Here is a 16,554-nt window from a genome sequence, read left to right on the forward strand (position 1 = left end):
AGGTTTCACCGAGTATCCATTTCTCTCAATTTACACGCATGCAAATAATAATTTACCTTCCTATTTTTATACCAAAGCTGATAACCTCCCACTTATCCACATTATACTGCAACTGCCATGCATATGCCTGCTCATGCTCACTCAGCCACTCCAAATCCTGAAGCATCTCTGCATCCTCCTCGCAGCTCACCTTCCCACTCAACTTTTTATCATCTGCAAATTTTAAAATAATACATTTTGTTCCCTATTCCTAATAATATATAATTTGAACAGTTGGGGCCCTAGCATAGATCTCTGAGGTACCCCCCTAGTCACTGCTGCCAGTCAGAAAGAAAAACATTTATTCCATCTTGCTTCCTGTCTGCTAACCAGCTTTCTATCCCACCACAGGACATTATTACCCTTAATCCCATGATCTTTAGCATTACATATTAATCTGCTATGTGAGACCTGTCGAAAGCCTTCTGAAAGTCTAAAAACACAGCCACCAGTTCTCCCTGGTCAGTTCTACTAGTTACATCTTCAAAGGACTCTAGATTTGTCAAGCATGATTTTCCTTTTGTAAATAAATGCTGATTTTGATTACACCACTGCTTTCCAAATGGTGTGCTGACAATGGTGACCAAGGACATGAGTCCTGGTCCCACCCAGGTGTAATCCACCCAGTTTGTCTGGGTCCCTTCTGTTTCAGAACCAGTCCCAAAGTTGACAGTTTTGTCTCTGGCTGCTGCCTGATGTGCTGTGTTTTTCCTGCCCTCTGTTTCAATGCATCACTCCTTCCTCAGGCGAAGCGGTGCTCCAAAAGCTAGTGATTTGAAAAAACCTGTTGGATTTCAACCTGGTGTGAGACTTCTTAAAGTGCTCACCCCAGTCCAACGCCAGCATCTCCACATCAGTGCACCAGAGGGTGGGTCCTGGTGATTGACAGGGGGCGGGTGGCGGTGACGCGCCCAGCAGCTGAGTGACAGGGGGCGGGCCCCGGTGACGCGCTGAGTGACAGGGGGCGGGCCCCCGTGACGCGCTGAGCCGCTGAGTGACAGGGGGCGGTCCCCGGTGACACGCCGAGCCGCTGATTGACACAGGGCGGGCCCCGGTGACGCGCCCAGCCGCTGATTGACAGGGCGGAGGAAGGAGCCATTGCTGATGGCGGGCTCCGCGACAGGGGACTGTGTGCATCCCGGTCGGGTGAGGCTGGGCGGGGCGGAGTTTGGTTCCCTGGAGGTTGGGCGGGGAGTGAATCATGTGAGGGCCCAACCTCTATAAAGGTCGCTTGTGGCTGAGTGGCCTTTAGTTCAGGCGGTGTTAGCGGGATGGTAGTTGTGTGTTGGGTAATGGCGGCCCTCCTGGCCCTGGGCGCCCTGTGTCAGGCTGAACCCGTCAAGTTTGTGGACTGCGGTGAGTGATTTGAGGCGGGGGAGCCTTCACATTGACCTTTTTATATATCTTACTAACATTAAATTTCTTTCCCCACGTTCGCCTGCTCTAGTCTAGCAATTCTCTGAGCTTTGTACAACTTTCTGTCAAAATCAGGTTGTATTTCTCTGCGTCAACCTTTGCAAGACAATATGATGGCCCTGAGGGGTTTAAGTGCCATTCCACTGGACTGAAATACTCATTGGCTTTTCTTCGAGCGGACTGAGATATGCTAATTGTATTGGGAGTGTGGTGTGATGGTCTGACTCATGTTCATGTGAGCTCTTATCGCTGCAAGTGGCCGTTTGTTATTTTTTTGTGCTCTGAGAATTGAGTGTCTTCCGGCAGAGTAATGTTTTTCCAACAATGTGTGGGTTTCATAGAATCTCTACAGTGCAGAAGGAGGCCATTCAGCCCATCGAGGCATACAGCCCTCCAAAAGAGCACCCTACCTAGAGTGCACTCCCCTGCCCTATCTCTGTAACCTTGCGTATCAGTCATGGCCAAACTATCTCACTTGAGCACCTTTTTGGACTGTTTGAGGCAGCCAGGGGGAAACCCACTCGGACACAGTGAGAACATGCGAACTCCACGCAGTCGCCCGAGGCTGCAATCGAACCTGGCTGCTGTGAGGCAGCAGTGCTAACCAACCACTGTTGTGAAATGTTTGGTGCCAAAGCTTCGCGGCTGACCGGTGTGAATAAACAGCTGAAAATGTAAAAATGCCTGGGAATTATTGGGTTGCATTGAAAATCAAAGCTTGTCAGTTTGCTCGAAAGTTTTTTTTTAAAAAGCCTGCACTCATGAGAATTTGCAGTAGTGGAAAAGGAAAATTTCAGTCCACCTGTCTGCCTTTCCCTGTCATGCTCCGTTTCTTCTTGTCACCCCTCCACTTGACTTTTAACAGTGGACATTCTTGTTCCCTCTTCCTCACATATACATAGCTTCCGTTTTTAATACATCTATACCATTTGTCCTGGCCACTCCCTGTGATAGCAAGTTCCATATTCTCACCACATTTTGGGTGAAGGAGTTTGTTCTTGTTCTCACTTGCCAAACAAGTAGTGATGATGCTGAAAAGCAATACAATTAAATGGAGCCCCTTTTGGATGGCTATCATTTCTTTAAAAAAGTGCCTTCTGTTGGTGTTTGTTGGGGGCTGGTTTAGCACAGGGCTACTAAATAGCTGACTTTTAAAGCAGACCAAGGCAGGCCAGCAGCACGGTTCAATTCCTGTACCAGCCTCACCGAACAGGCGCAGAATGTGGCAACTATGGGCTTTTCACAGTAACTTCATTTGAAGCCTACTTGTGACAATAAGCGATTTTCATTTAATTTCAAGTTTGTTTCCTGTGTTGCACAGAGCAAGGTTACAACAGTCTTTGTTTGCTATTATGTATTGCGCAAAGTCTCCAAGGGCTACAAAGGCTTGCTGAAACACGTGTATGCAAGTAAAATCAAAATCTTGTTATATTCTTATTTTTGTTTCTTTTTCTTGTCTCTCTTTCTTCCTACTTTTCTTTACAGAAAGCTTCCAGTCCATGACAACTATGGAGTGAAGTGTATTGTACTGTATGCAATTATATTTTGGGCAGTAGAGTCCAGATTGTAATTTTTGTTTTGGAAGTCCTCCACCTTGAGCTGAATTTGAGCTCAAGTACAAATTTTGCCTTTCTGTGCTGCCTCCAGAATCTCCTGAGTGAGACAGTAGGAAATAGATTAAGGGAGATTCCTTGAAGATCTTCAGACAAACTCCAGGAAACTGCAGCTATTATCATTAATTACCGCTAGCCCTCCACCGACCTTCTATCACCCAAGGTGACCTTAATTCTCAGAAGCTCAGTCAATTTTCTTAAAGTAGAATGAATCCATACGTGGCCCACCGTTTGAAAGTACTGTTCACACTATTTCAAACCATCTAGCACTCAACGTTATTGCTGCAAAGTCTGCTGTCTCAGATTGTAGAATCACCTCCTAAAATGATCTTTATCATCTTAACTATTTTCCCCTCCACCATTTTGCACACTCCCTTTTCACCACTCTACATTTCTGCTTCCTCGTGACTAGAGAGCTTCAGAAATGTATTTCCTGTTCTTCCTGCAGATCCGTATTCTCCATAGAAATCTAAGGCTAATTTCACGCAAGGCTATGGTAACATTGTTTTAGTCACATGCATTGCATGTTTTACACCATGCAAGTAAAAAAAAAACTTGTTAGCAGTCACTTCGCTCATGATGTTTATCCAGTCCATATCTCCTACTGTCAGATTATTAAAACCACATTAAGGATCTATTGGTGGTGGCAGCAGCAGCCTTCCATTCCGTAAATTGATGGTTTGCACTACGTGTGGCTCATGAACCCCACTAAGGATTAAACCACTAATTATTTTTGCATTCCGGCAAGTATAATGACCTAACACAGCTTTAAAACATTTTATGTCAAGTACTGTTTCCTGTCACAGTCTAGTGGTTCCTGAATATCTGTGTAAAAAGTGCAGCTTTTAGCAGGTTACTTTGGTCAAGCTTTTGTGCAACTGGATACAGTAAACAGCACATTGCATCTCTGCTAAACTTAGTTACTTACAATTTACCGTGCCGAAGGAGGCTGTTCGCCCATCGAGTCTTACCAGCCCTTGGAAAGAGGGCCCATGTCTCCAACCTAACCCCGTAACCCAGGGGTGGGCAAACTTTTCCATGCAAGGGCCACATTCAGAAATTCACAATTTTAAAGGGCTGCATAGTATATTAAGTAAAATAATTACTTCACCCGGTTATGATTCTGGGTGCCTCATATAGAACACAGAACATAGAACAGTACAGCAGAGAACAAGCCCTTCGGCCCTCGATGTTGTGCCGAGCAATGATCACCCTACTCAAGTCAACGTATCCACCCTATGCCAGTAAGTAACCCAACAGCCCCCCCCCATTAACCTTAAAAAAAAATAATTTTTAAAAAAATTATTATTTTTTTTAATGACTTGGTGGGCTGCATAAAGACCGGCCCGCGGGCCGTAGTTTGCCCACCCCTGCCGTAACCTGACATAACCTTTTATAAATAAATAAGGGACAATTTAGCATGGCCAATCCACCTAACCTGCATATTTTTGGACTGTGGGAGGAAACCGGAGCACCCGGAGGAAACTCGCACAGACGCGGGAAGAAAGTGCAAACTCCACACAGGCCAGAATTGAACCAGGGAGCTGTGAGGCAGCAATGCTAACCACTGTGCCACCTTGCTTCCAGCTTCACAAAGTTCAGCCATCGTTTCCAAAGCTGCTATTGGTGTTATTGTGAAATTGCTGGCGGTGCAGCTATTGGAGAGTCTTTTTTTATCTGGAAAATCTCTGATACTTTGGCCAGTGTATAATCAAAATTCTGGCCAGTGTATAATCAAAATTCTACCGAGGTGCCCTTTGAACAAAAGGCAAAACAGGTTCACGGTTTAATGTAATTTTATTCACAATTCTCTCAACGAAGTATGATTCAAACTCTCAGCTGAGCTTTAGGTTTTACCCGCACTTAAGTGAGGAGGATGGCCAGGCTATAATCACTCTGGATATATTCTCTGGGCTTCAAAACCCAGGCTCTCTGCTTCTGGATGAAAGCAAATTACTGCGGATGCTGGAATCTGAAACCAAAAGAGAAAATGCTGGATAATCTCAGCAGGTCTGGCAGCATCGGTAAGCACAGTAAGAAGTCTGACAACGCCAGGTTAAAGTCCAACAGGTTTGTTTCAAACATGAGCTTTCGGAGCACTGCTTCTTCCTCAGGTGAATGGAGAGGTATGTTCCAGAAACATTTATATAGATAAAGTCAGAGATGCCGGACAATGCTTGGAATGCGAGCATTTGCGGGTAATCAAATCATTCAGATCCAAAGAGAGGGATAATCCCAGGTTAAAGAGGTGTGAATTGTCTCAATCCCGGACAGTTGGTAGGATTTTGCAAGTCCAGGCCAGATGGTGGGGGGGTGAATGTAATGCAACATGAATCCAAGATCCCGGTTGAGGCCGCACTCATGCGTGCGGAACTTAGCTATAAGTTTTTGCTCTGCAATTCTGCGTTGTTGCGTGTCCTGAAGACCACCTTGGAGAACGCTTGCCCGGAGATCAGAGGCTGAATGCCCTTGACTGCTGAAGTGTTCCCCGACTGGAAGGGAACATTCCTGCCTGGTGATTGTCGCACGATGCCCGTTCATTCATTGTCGCAGTGTCTGCATGGTCTCGCCAATGTACCACGCTTCGGGACATCCTTTCCTGCAGCGTATGAGGTAGACGACATTGGTTGAGTCGCACGAGTATGAGCCACGTACCTGGTGGGTGGTGTTTCCACGTGTAATGGTGGTATCTATGTCGATGATCTGGCATGTCTTGCAGAGATTGCCCTGGCAGGGTTGTGTGATGTCGTGGTCGCTGTTCTGAAGGCTGGGTAATTTGCTGCAAACAATGGTTTGTTTGAGGTTGCGCGGTTGTTTGAAGGCCAGTAGTGGGGGTGTGGGGATGACCGTGGCAAAATGTTCACCTTCATTGATGTGTTGAAGGCTGCGAAGAAGATGTCGTAGTTTCTCCGCCCCAGGAAAGTACTGGACAATGAAGGGTACTCTGTCAGTTGTGTCCCGTGTTTGACTTCTGAGGAGGTCGGTGCGGTTCTTTGCTGTGGCGCGTTGGAACTGTCGATCGATGAGTCGAGCGCCATATCCCGTTTGTACGAGGGCATCTTTCAGCATCTGTAGGTGTCTGTTACGCTCATCCTCGTCTGAGCAGATCCTGTGTATGTGGAGGGCTTGTCCATAGGGGATGGCTTCTTTAATGTGTTTCGGGTGAAAGCTGGAGAAGTGGAGCATTGTGAGGTTTCTGGAACATACCTCTCCATTCACTTGAGGAAGGAGCAGTGCTCCGAAAGCTCGTGTTTGAAACAAACCTGTTGGACTTTAATCTGGTGTTGTAAGACTTCTTACTGTGCTGACCCCAGTCCAACGCCGGCACCTCCACATCATAGCATCTGTAAGGAGAGAAAAGAGCTATTGATTTGTCCAGATGACCCTTTGTCAAAGCGAAATGACATAGAAAGTAGGAGATATTTATACTGGTAGGTGAGGGAATGAAAGATGAGTCATAGCCACAGAAACCCAGGGAAAAGAGTGCTAATAGCAGTCCCCAGAGAGAATAGAAGGTGTGAAAGGCCAAACAGCAGAGAAACTAAAATCAGAGGGTGAACTGTGACAGATGTAGATGTGGGGGAGGGGGGCATGAGTGGGAGAGAGGGTTAAATGAGGAGAAGGGAGAAGCAAAGGGGGATAAGATCGGGGGAGAAATATATATATTCGCAGGTGGGAGGATAGTTGTGGCAGGAAACCTCAATCTTTAAAAAGTACTTGGATGTTGTCATAACATTCAAGGCCATGGGCCTAGTGCTGGGAAGTGGGATTAGTGTAGATTCAGAGTAGCGTTTGTTTGGTGCAGGCTTGATGGGCCGAAGGGCCTCTTCTGTTCTGTACAATCCTATGGTCTAGGATTCTCGATGCAGTTATTCCTTTTACTGCATCAAGGTCTGGCTGATTTATTTGTGTAGTTAACTGAGAAGTGATAATAACTCACCATTACTATTTCAGGTTCTAAAGCAGAAAACATTATAGTGGATATAACGCCATGCCCCTCTCTGCCATGTGTTCTTCATAAAGGACAAACCTACAGTGTGAACATCACCTTTACCAGCAGTAAGTGGCTATAATGCAAATCTGAAAAGAACAAAAAAAAAACTGTGCAAATTGTTCAGACGGGGCCTTTACATTTTCACATTGTTTCAACATTTTCCAAATGTTACAGGGCCAATTCTATAAAGTTTACACAATTTGCTGGATTTCTGTGTCGCATTTCTCATATGGTAACTTCTATTCAAATAGAGAGCTGAACACCAAACAGGCCAACAGGCACCAGGATTAGATAAATACCAGAATGCACAGACAGAAAATGTGATTGAGAAACAAAATTTAGTATTTGACAAAAATTACGAGTATGAAAGAAAAGTGGGCATTTAATATTCGGAGGTAAGGTCGCTGGAAGTGGATTGGTAAAGTAATATGAATGGGCATGAGTAACAGAAGAAGATGCAGAAATCCTGTGGGAAATAGGAGAGGAAATAATATAGCAACCTCCGACTGGAACTTCCAGAATGCAAGAACCTCCAATGTTAAAATATCAACCGCGTAGGGAGAGCTAGACCGAGAAAACCCTCTTGCTGCTAGGGCTGGGAATGGAGGCTATTCTAGGATTGCTTGGAGGCAAGAGGTTATAAAGGGCTAGTGTGTTATACCAACTGGAACAGTAATTGGCCCCACCGTTGGTTTTGATGAACATAATGACCTGGATCAGAAATCCAATATAGAACATACAGTGCAGAAGGAGGTCATTCGGCCCATCGAGTCTGCACCGGCTCTTTGAAAGAGCACGCCCCGAAAGCCCACGCCCCCACCCTATCCCTGTAACCCAGGAACTCCACCCCACCGTTTTGGACACTAAGGGCAATGTAGCACGGCCAATCCACATCTTTGAACTGTGGGAGGAAACCGGAGCACCCGGAGGAAACCCACGCAGACACGGGGCGAACGGTGCAGACTCCGCACAGACAGTGACACAAGCCGGGATTCGAACCCGGGACCTTGGAGGTGTGAAGCAACTGTGCGAACCACTGTGCTACCATGCTGCCCCAAAATAATGCCATATTTCCAACTGGAACCAAACTGTGGATATAGCGGAGTATGGTAAAGCAGCTGAGTAGTTGAGGAAAGACCTTGTCAGTGTTTCAAATGGCCACATGACACTGGGTGGAATTTAATATGAGACGTTCAAGGACTTTTTCACAACACTGGGAGTGGTGGTGATGTCGGACGTAATGAATGGCAATACAGAAATGGGGACTTGGGTAGGAACTGATTTTTAAAATAAAAGTTCAAGACTGTCCTCATGAAACATTTAATTGATTCCAGATACTGAATTGTTATGCAGCAATGGGGGAAATTTGGAGTATGGACAAGGTTAACAGTTCCTGTTTATTTTGTGGCATCAGCTGTTCTGATTCTGTCTTTCCATCATTTGTTTATAAGATTTTGTGATCTTGAGAATTAGCCAAACCTGGGGTGAACCAACTGCAGACACCCACTGTTGGTACTGAAATTTTGGATTACCACTTTGAATACAGTGTAATATAGATCACTGTCATTAGAGGGGTCAGATGGAGAATTGCAGTAATGCCCTTTCGTCATCTTCTTTTTCATCTCTCAAATGGTGTTTCAATCCAACTCTGACTGATGGGAGGCTCCCCTTGCTGTGCTAGTGCCAACTGAAGTGAGTTTGAGGTGATCATAACTCCTGTTGAAAGTTGCAACACAGCATCCAGCAGAAAGCTATCCATAAAATATGGAGAAGAGATTCTCCAAAAACATAAATTTGAATACATTTATTTGATTTTAGAATAGAGCATGCAAGGAAGATCTGACCAAAGTTTCTAAAAGCCTTTTTGTAGATTGTTTCATAGTGCTAGCAACGGCAGATCAGACTTGAGTACTCCCATTTCTTCCTTTTCCCCTCATCCCAAGTGGTGAAGGATGGAATTGCATGTATGATCCATACTCTAGTGCATAGAATCCCTACAGTGCAGAAGGAAGCCGTTCGGCCCATAGCGTCGAACCTTTAAATGACCACACTACCTGAGCCCAATCCCCCGTCCTATTCCGGCAACCCCACCCTAAGGGGCAATTTATCGTGGCCAATCCACCTAACGTGCACATCTTTGGACTGTGGGAAGAAACCAGAGCATCCGGAGGAAACCCACGCATACACGGGGAGAACGTGCAAACTCCACAGTCACCCGAGGTCGGCATCAAACCCAGGACCCTCGCAAGGCAGCAGTGCTAACCACTGTGCCACCCAACAGTTGGTAGTCAGCACAGCCTTAATGTTGATTTTAACGGGATACTCACAATTTCCTATTCGCTTGCTGCTGATGCTGTGAAGCTCTGAAACATCAGACTTTCTGCAACCCTTGTCGGCTGTAACATTTTTAAAAAGTGGGCTAACTGTTTAATGTCTTCTTTCAGCAACTTCGAGTCAGACAAGTCAGGCTGAGGTTTATGGTATCCTAGCTGGAATTCCAATTCCCTTTCATATTCCTAACACTGATGGTTGCAAATCTGGGATTCAGTGCCCCATCCAGAAGATGAAGAAGTATAGCTACATCAATTCATTACCAATAAAGAGTGAATACCCATCAGTAAGTATCTTTATGAAACAATAACATCTCTTGTACTTGTTCATTCTGTGGCCTATTTGTTGAAAAGAGGGTGAAATGATTTGCAGATCAAACAAGTTCATTTGTTGTGGGAATAAATGTAGCCATTTGGAACAGAGATTTGTTTGTAGAGATCCTGAGTATGTAACGAGGAAATCTGTGACACATTGTTCAATTGGAATGTGTTATGAGGTTGTTCTAGAAAGTGACGACAATGATGTTTGCCATTTTTCAGGGAAGGGAATTGGAGAACCTAACAAAAGCTGTGTTTTGAGTATCGCCATTACCCTTGCAGCTCTTAATGAATTCAGTATGGGCGATATGTCACCGAGTTGTGGTGCTTTCTGGTGTTTTTAATTAATCTATTACTGTAGACATTTGATAAAAGATTTTTGAACAGGACAGGGTTAGTAGAAACAAGCCACATGATTCCACCGTGAAAGCAGCAGCTATACTGAAGCGTAAGGAAGAGGTTTTCCAAAACACTAAACCATGAGTGGGCACTACTGACCGAAGAAGACTCCAGTTGAAGAGGATACGATATCCAACCTTTAATTGGTTGGTATGGAGGTGGAAAATGCCTTTGAAACACCTCTGCACAAATCCTTCAATCTGGAGTCATGCTGGGAGTGGCTGTTCGAGCTCTTTTGTAACTATTCCACACTAGTCGTCTTTACTTTTTTTTTAACTGTCTGTTATTTTTGTCCTCCAAGTTTTACGTTATTCCTGCCTGTTGACTTAATCTTATCAACTGCTTGGGCCGGGTAGATCTTGAAAAGGGCAGGAAGTAAAACACACCTGATCAAAATGCAAGGGAAATAAAATTTGTTGAAAGCCAAGGAAATTCTGGTTCCATAACCAGGACGTAGCAGGTCAGGCAACTGGAGCTTGTGATTTGTGGACACCAGATCTGGATTGCAGATTAATGGGGACTTCTATAGCAGCTTTATGCTTTACAGGGGAATTATCAAATAAAATTTAACGCCGAGCCACATGAAATATTGAGGTATCTGGAATTCATACAGTGCAGAAGGCCATTCAGTCCACCGGGTCTGCATCGGGCCTCCGAGAGCAGCGTACATAGACCCACTCCCCGGGGCCCCACCTAACCTGCACATCATCTCACACTTGCGGGTTAATTTGTCCTGGCCAATCCACCTAACCTGTACATCTTTGGACTGTGGGAGGAAACCAGTGCACTCGGAGGAAACCCACGCAGACACTGGGAGAAAGTGCAAACTACACAGCTACCCAAGGTAGAATTGAACCCTGATCCCTGGTGCTGTGTTTCCTCTTTTCAGATCTAATTCTTTGACCATGCTTTTTGTTGTGTGATCGAATATCTCGTCATGTGGCTCGGTGTCATACTTTGTTTTATAATGCTCCTGAAAAACACCTTGGATGAGGTTACTGGAACATACATAGAAATATAACTTGATCTGAATTAGGATGCAGGCTGCAACACCTTCAAGATGTCAAGTTTATAGAGAATAGAATATGGGAGGCCAGTCAGGAGTCAGTTGGAATAATTGTGTCTAAAAGTAGCAAATGATTGCTTGAGGGTTTCTGCATCAGTTGTGGTAAGGTTGAAGTTGGTGACGTTCGAGATGGAAATAATGATGATGATGAAGCTGAGGTTGGACACTTATCTCGGGCTGACATATGACATCAAGCTTATGAATCGACTTGATTCAGCTATTCAGATAGTTGCCAGGAAGAGGAATGGAGAGTTGGTGGCTAGGGAATGGAATTTGCTTTTAACCTCCACTGACCCCCTCAAGGCGATCTTGATTTTTTTCCAGCCTATGAATTCCGCACGGTCGCTCGCCCATATCCCTTTCTTTGTTAACCCCCGGGTCCCTCCACTCCAACGTAATCCGCCTCCGGGTTACCAGGGAGGCTAAGGCCAAAATGTTGTCCTCATTCACCCCCTAGACTCCCAGTCTTCCGACACTCCGAATATCACTACCTCTGGACTCGGGTAACCTTCACTTTCAGTACCTTCACCATTTACATCTGCAAACCCCTGCCAAAACCCCATCAGCTACGGGCATGCCCAAAACATGTGACATGGTTCACGGGTGCTCTCCAGCCCCTCAAAGAACCTGCTCGTTTTGGCCACCATCATATGCGTACTATGGACTACTTCCACACGAAGAGGATGCATTTGCTCTCCTCAAAGTCTCCTCCCACAGCCCAGCCTCCATTTCCCTCCCCGCTCTTCCTCCCACTCCCGCGTGACTTCTCCTATCGGGGCTCCCTCCCAGTCCATTGTCACCCTACCCTCGCCAACTCTCTGCTTTCAACACCACCTTGCCCTGCAGCCCCAGGAGTGGTAGGTCAGGAAAGGACAGCACTTGCTTCCTAGTGTATTCCCTCACCTGTAAGTACTGGAACCCATTCCTGCTGGCCAGCTCGTACTCCTCTTCCAATTCCTCTAGACTGGAAAACCATTCGATCACTGCCTGCTGCTGCCCCCAAAACCCTGTGCCAACCCTGCTGGTGCAAATCAGATGCCAAGGCACCCTCCAACCACGGGTGTTGCTGCCACTATCCCCACATCCTTGGGGCCACCACCACCGGGCTCGTGGATTTCTGGCCGGCAGGAACGGCAGAGGTGCCATCAACAGTGCCCCTAAGCTTGTGTCCTTACAAGAGGCTGCCTCCACCTGCTCCCACACCAACCCCTCCTCCACTACCCACTTCCTATCCATGGCTATATTCTCTGCCCAGTAATAGTTTATATTTAGCAAGGCCAGCCCCCTGCGTCCGCATTCCAACAGCAGCTGCTTTACCCGTGGAGATTTCCCCACCCCCACAAGCCCCAAAATCAAAACATTAATTTTCCTGAAAAAGGCCTCTGGAATAAAGATAAGACGGTTCTGGAAAATATGTAAGAACCTTGGGAGTACCGTCATTTTCATGGTCTGCACCCACCCCGCCAGCGACCACAGGAGCACGTCCCATCTCTTAAAATCCCCCTTCAGCTGCTCCACCAACCACGCCAAATTTAATTTGTGTAGTTGTATCTCCTCCTCGTGCCACCTGGATGCCCAAATACCTAAAGCTCACCCCCACCATCTTAAACAGCAGTTCATCCAACTTCCTCTCCTGCCCACTTGCCTGGATTGGAAAGACCTCATTCTTTCCCATCTTTAATTTATACCTAGGAAAACTGGCTGAATTCCTTCATGATTCTCTTTCTCTTTCTCTCCCCCCCCCCCCCCCCCCCCCCCAATACTCCCAGTGGATCCTATATGTAAAGCAGTAAATAGTCTGCATAAAGCACGATCCTGCGCTCTCCCCCGACACTCTCTATCACCAAGGTCAAAAGCAATGGGGAGAGTGGGCACCTCTGCCTTGTCCCATGGTGTAGTTCGAAATACCTCAGACTCGCCCAATTTGTCCTTACACTCGCTACCGGCGCCCTATCCAGCAACTGGACCCAATCCACAAACCCCTGCCCGAAAGACAGAGAATCAACATCTCGAATTTCCTCCAAATTTCAATGCCCTCCCTCCTGCCAGTTCATTGTCTCTGAAGAACTCCATTACCTCCTCCGGTATTCCAAAATAATACTTGTGCCGTTGTGAGTCACGCAGAGGTGGGACGTGCACAGCATCCTGAACTTTACCCCCTTCTTAGAGGCTAGCCTTGTCTCTGTTGAATCCAGCTCTCCTCTTGGCCAGTTCAGCGCCCAGGTCCTGGTATACCCGGAGCTCGCTACCCTCCCAGGTACATCTCCTCGTCTGCCTGGCCCACCGCAAGACCTTCTTTGCCCAAGAACTGATGTAGCCTCCCTGCCATTGCCCTTGGCGGCTCCCTCATCAGTGTCCATGCGCCTGATCAACCTCCAGGAGCTGGTTGAAGGCTCCTTGCCCTATTAGCTGTGCCAGCATTTTGGTTACATAAGAGCCAGTGTCCACTCCCACAATGCCCTCTGGCAGCACCACAATTCTCAGATTCTGCATCTGGGAGCGCTTCTCCAGATCCTCCACTTTCTCCTTGAGCCGCTTCTGGGTCTCCCTCAACATCCCAATTTCGGCCACCAATGAGGTGAGCTGCTCTTTGTGCTCCCCCCATCGCTGCCTCCACCTTCTGGATCGCCTTGTTCTGGTCTCCAGCCTCAACCCCACATGGTCGATCCCTGCTTTGAGCAGGTCCACCACCTTCGCCATGTCCTCCTGAGCCCCCCTCCTCTGACTGAACTTTTTGTTCAGAAAGTCCACTAACTGCTCCATCAACCACTGAGCTGATGGGGCTGGTTCCTTGCTCTCCGCCATCTTCCCCTGTGTCGCACAGCGACTTTCTTGCTCTTGCAGCTCTTTTCTTCTAAACCCACTTCTGGTCCACAAATCCATCCACTGACCTCACCAGTGGAGTATAATTTTCCTCCACTACCTCTACACCTTTTTCCTATAAATTATTCACCCAGTAACTGGGGAAAAGGACTGAAAAAAACGCCTCGAGCGGGAACTGCCAAATGTGTGATCGCTCAGTTCATGGCCATCACCGGAAGTCCTAGGGCATGGAATTTGTGACAGGAAACCAAAGTAGTAACTTTAAACCTCCCAGTGTTCAGCTGGGAGGTATTTATGCTCATTTAGCAAGGAAACAGTTCAGAGCCAGTGGACAGGGGTGTTAATATCAAAGATGGGCATGGATTGGGAGCCACCAACGTAACTGGATTTTGGAGAAGAAAGGAGGTTGAAGATGAAGCTGTTGTTTGTAGGATGGAGGAATCGAGCTAGAATTGGGATGCAGCAAGTTTGAGAAGCAGGGTACTGAGCGTTTTGAAGAGGGGAGAGAATCTTTCACGATATCGGCTATCGTGGGAGCAAGGAAGAAGTTGAAATTGGGTTAAGGAAGCTGCCTGGGTCTTATGGGGAAGATGAACTAGGATGTATAAGAGGAGGGAGGAGAGAAACTTGAGCAGTGTCAGTTCAGATCCAGGGCCTGTAGGAAGAAGGATGTGGCAGAGGCATCTGATCAAATAATCTTACTCTTGATCACACAATCTTTGTGTGTCATTGGGCACCATGGAGGAGACTGGGAGAGTGGCCAGATGATTTGCAACACAAGTTATTGAAGGTTACTTTTACATCACAAGATGATTCTGGAGTAGTAAGCTGTTTTTGATGGTGCTTTCTGTGATCCAGCCAGATCTGGCAGTCAATGGCCAAGTCACTTCTCTGGCATATTCATGCCTTGGACTTGGGATGGGTGAGGGGAATGGCCAGGGTCAGAGAGTGTATATAGGCTTTAATGGGGGACTAAGGCAGCAAGATTGCAGGTGAAGGCGCAGAGGGGCAGGTTGATGGCTGCAGAAATGGCAAGAGTGAAGAGATAGCCAAAGACAGGACAGTTTGGATTTTAAAAATGCAGTTGTAAATGGTGAGTTTTCTTGGGCGGACAAAGAAGGAAATTTGTAGCGGGAAGTCGAATGTGGGTGAAGAACAATGCAGGCGATGGTTTGTGTTTGACGTGAATCGTGAGGCCACACGACGGGGAGGAACAGTTTTAAATGCACCTGGCCAATTTGTACATGGGTGGGGCATAATTTCTGATTGCATCTGAATTGAGGCTATTGGCACATTCAGCCTGGTACTTGAGAATAAATGAATGAATTGGTTTTTAGTGGATGCGGCAAGATTTTGCACTTGTTCTCTTAATCCTCTCCACACCTTCTTTCCCCACCTTTTACCAGGTTGAATTGGTGGTTAAATGGGAGCTGATGGATGACACTAAAAACATCATCTTCTGCTGGAAGATCCCAGTCAAGATCTCCAGCTAAACCAGACTGTGGAATATTAACTGCAATAGTAGCTTGGATAATGCATTCAGCTGCATGATGGGAAATTAAAAGCGACTTTTTTGGAGTGGAGATTTTTTTCATATTTTTTTACAAAATCTTGTACTTGTAACTTTGGAGCACAATTTTGAGATGAACATTGTGACCTGGCTTTGGCTTTAATACTAAGATTGTTCTTTGTACATTAACCTGACTGGCTCAATAAAGAAATTAACTCCAAGTTGAATGTTGTTTGGTTTTAAATCCAGGGAATATTTCCACAGTAGTTAAACTCTGATGGCATTTTGAGATTGGGACAGAGGGAATGGACTATTTAAATGTCTCCCCATTCTGAACCTCTTTCCAGTTACTGAGTTGCGATTTAAATTCTACCGTGTGCATCACACCCTCCTCCATGTGCCCCCTGAAATGTACATCACTTTTTAGTCCCTGGTGCCACTTTTCCCAAGTGAAAATAACCCTCCCACTTGCTTTTCTTCCTTTTCAACCTTTTTATTGAACTGTATTCAATCACAATCTGCAACCTCGTAGCCAAGCATATTCCTCGCTCCATTGTTAGCAAGCCAGGGGACCAACCCCACCAGCCAATCTCTTTTTAAAACAAAAAATAAGACTTACCAAGCTGACAACACATGACTACTTGCATAGCAAACAACAACATGATCAAGTTAAATCTCTATGCTCGCGGCGATGGAGCACAGGGAGTCATAGAATCCCTATAGTACAGAAAGAGGCCATTTGACCCATCAAGCCTGCACCAACCCTTTGAACAACCAGCCTACCTAGGCCCAATCCACAGCCCTGTAACCTTAGCTTGAGGGGCAATTTAGCATGTCCAATTCGTCTTACCGACACATCTTTTGGACTAAGAGGAAACTGGAGCCTCCGGAGGAAACCCCCACAGACACGAGGTGAAAGTGCAAACTCCACACAGGCACTCAAGGTGGGGATTGAACCCTGGACCCTGCTGCTGTGAGGCAGTAGTGCTAACCATTGTGCTGCTGTGGACCATCTCCCTCTGGGGCCATGCCACCACCTTCAGGTC

General features: G+C 46.3%; 2 protein-coding genes across 2 annotated transcripts in view; one reads left to right on the top strand and one right to left on the bottom strand.

Moving 5' to 3' along the window:
• Window positions 1–1,197: 1,197 nt before the first annotated feature.
• LOC119951232 (NPC intracellular cholesterol transporter 2-like) lies at window positions 1,198–15,729 on the top strand. Its single transcript, XM_038774286.1, has 4 exons — window positions 1,198–1,395; window positions 7,023–7,127; window positions 9,507–9,679; window positions 15,405–15,729. The coding sequence occupies exons 1-4, from the start codon at window positions 1,311–1,313 to the stop codon at window positions 15,489–15,491; spliced, it is 450 nt and encodes a 149-aa protein (XP_038630214.1). The 5' UTR covers window positions 1,198–1,310; the 3' UTR covers window positions 15,492–15,729.
• Window positions 4,847–16,554, bottom strand: part of LOC119951222 (haptoglobin-like) — a 33,590-nt gene continuing 21,882 nt past the window's right edge. Inside the window, exon 3 of the mRNA XM_038774274.1 lies at window positions 4,847–5,040. Coding sequence (XP_038630202.1) covers window positions 4,985–5,040 — 56 coding nt within the window. The 3' untranslated portion in view covers window positions 4,847–4,984. The remainder of the gene's footprint in view (window positions 5,041–16,554) is intronic.

The sequence above is a fragment of the Scyliorhinus canicula genome, chromosome 2, assembly GCF_902713615.1.
Source record: "Scyliorhinus canicula chromosome 2, sScyCan1.1, whole genome shotgun sequence".
In the NCBI taxonomy this organism is placed as follows: domain Eukaryota; kingdom Metazoa; phylum Chordata; class Chondrichthyes; order Carcharhiniformes; family Scyliorhinidae; genus Scyliorhinus; species Scyliorhinus canicula.

Bases quoted from the DNA above. Each gene is read 5' to 3' on its own strand.
- LOC119951232 (XM_038774286.1), top strand. From the start codon at position 1,311: ATGGTAGTTGTGTGTTGGGTAATGGCGGCCCTCCTGGCCCTGGGCGCC. The intron at 7,128-9,506 runs GTAAGTGGCTAT...GTCTTCTTTCAG, and splicing joins GAACATCACCTTTACCAGCA to CAACTTCGAGTCAGACAAGT. The intron at 9,680-15,404 runs GTAAGTATCTTT...ACCTTTTACCAG, and splicing joins TAAAGAGTGAATACCCATCA to GTTGAATTGGTGGTTAAATG.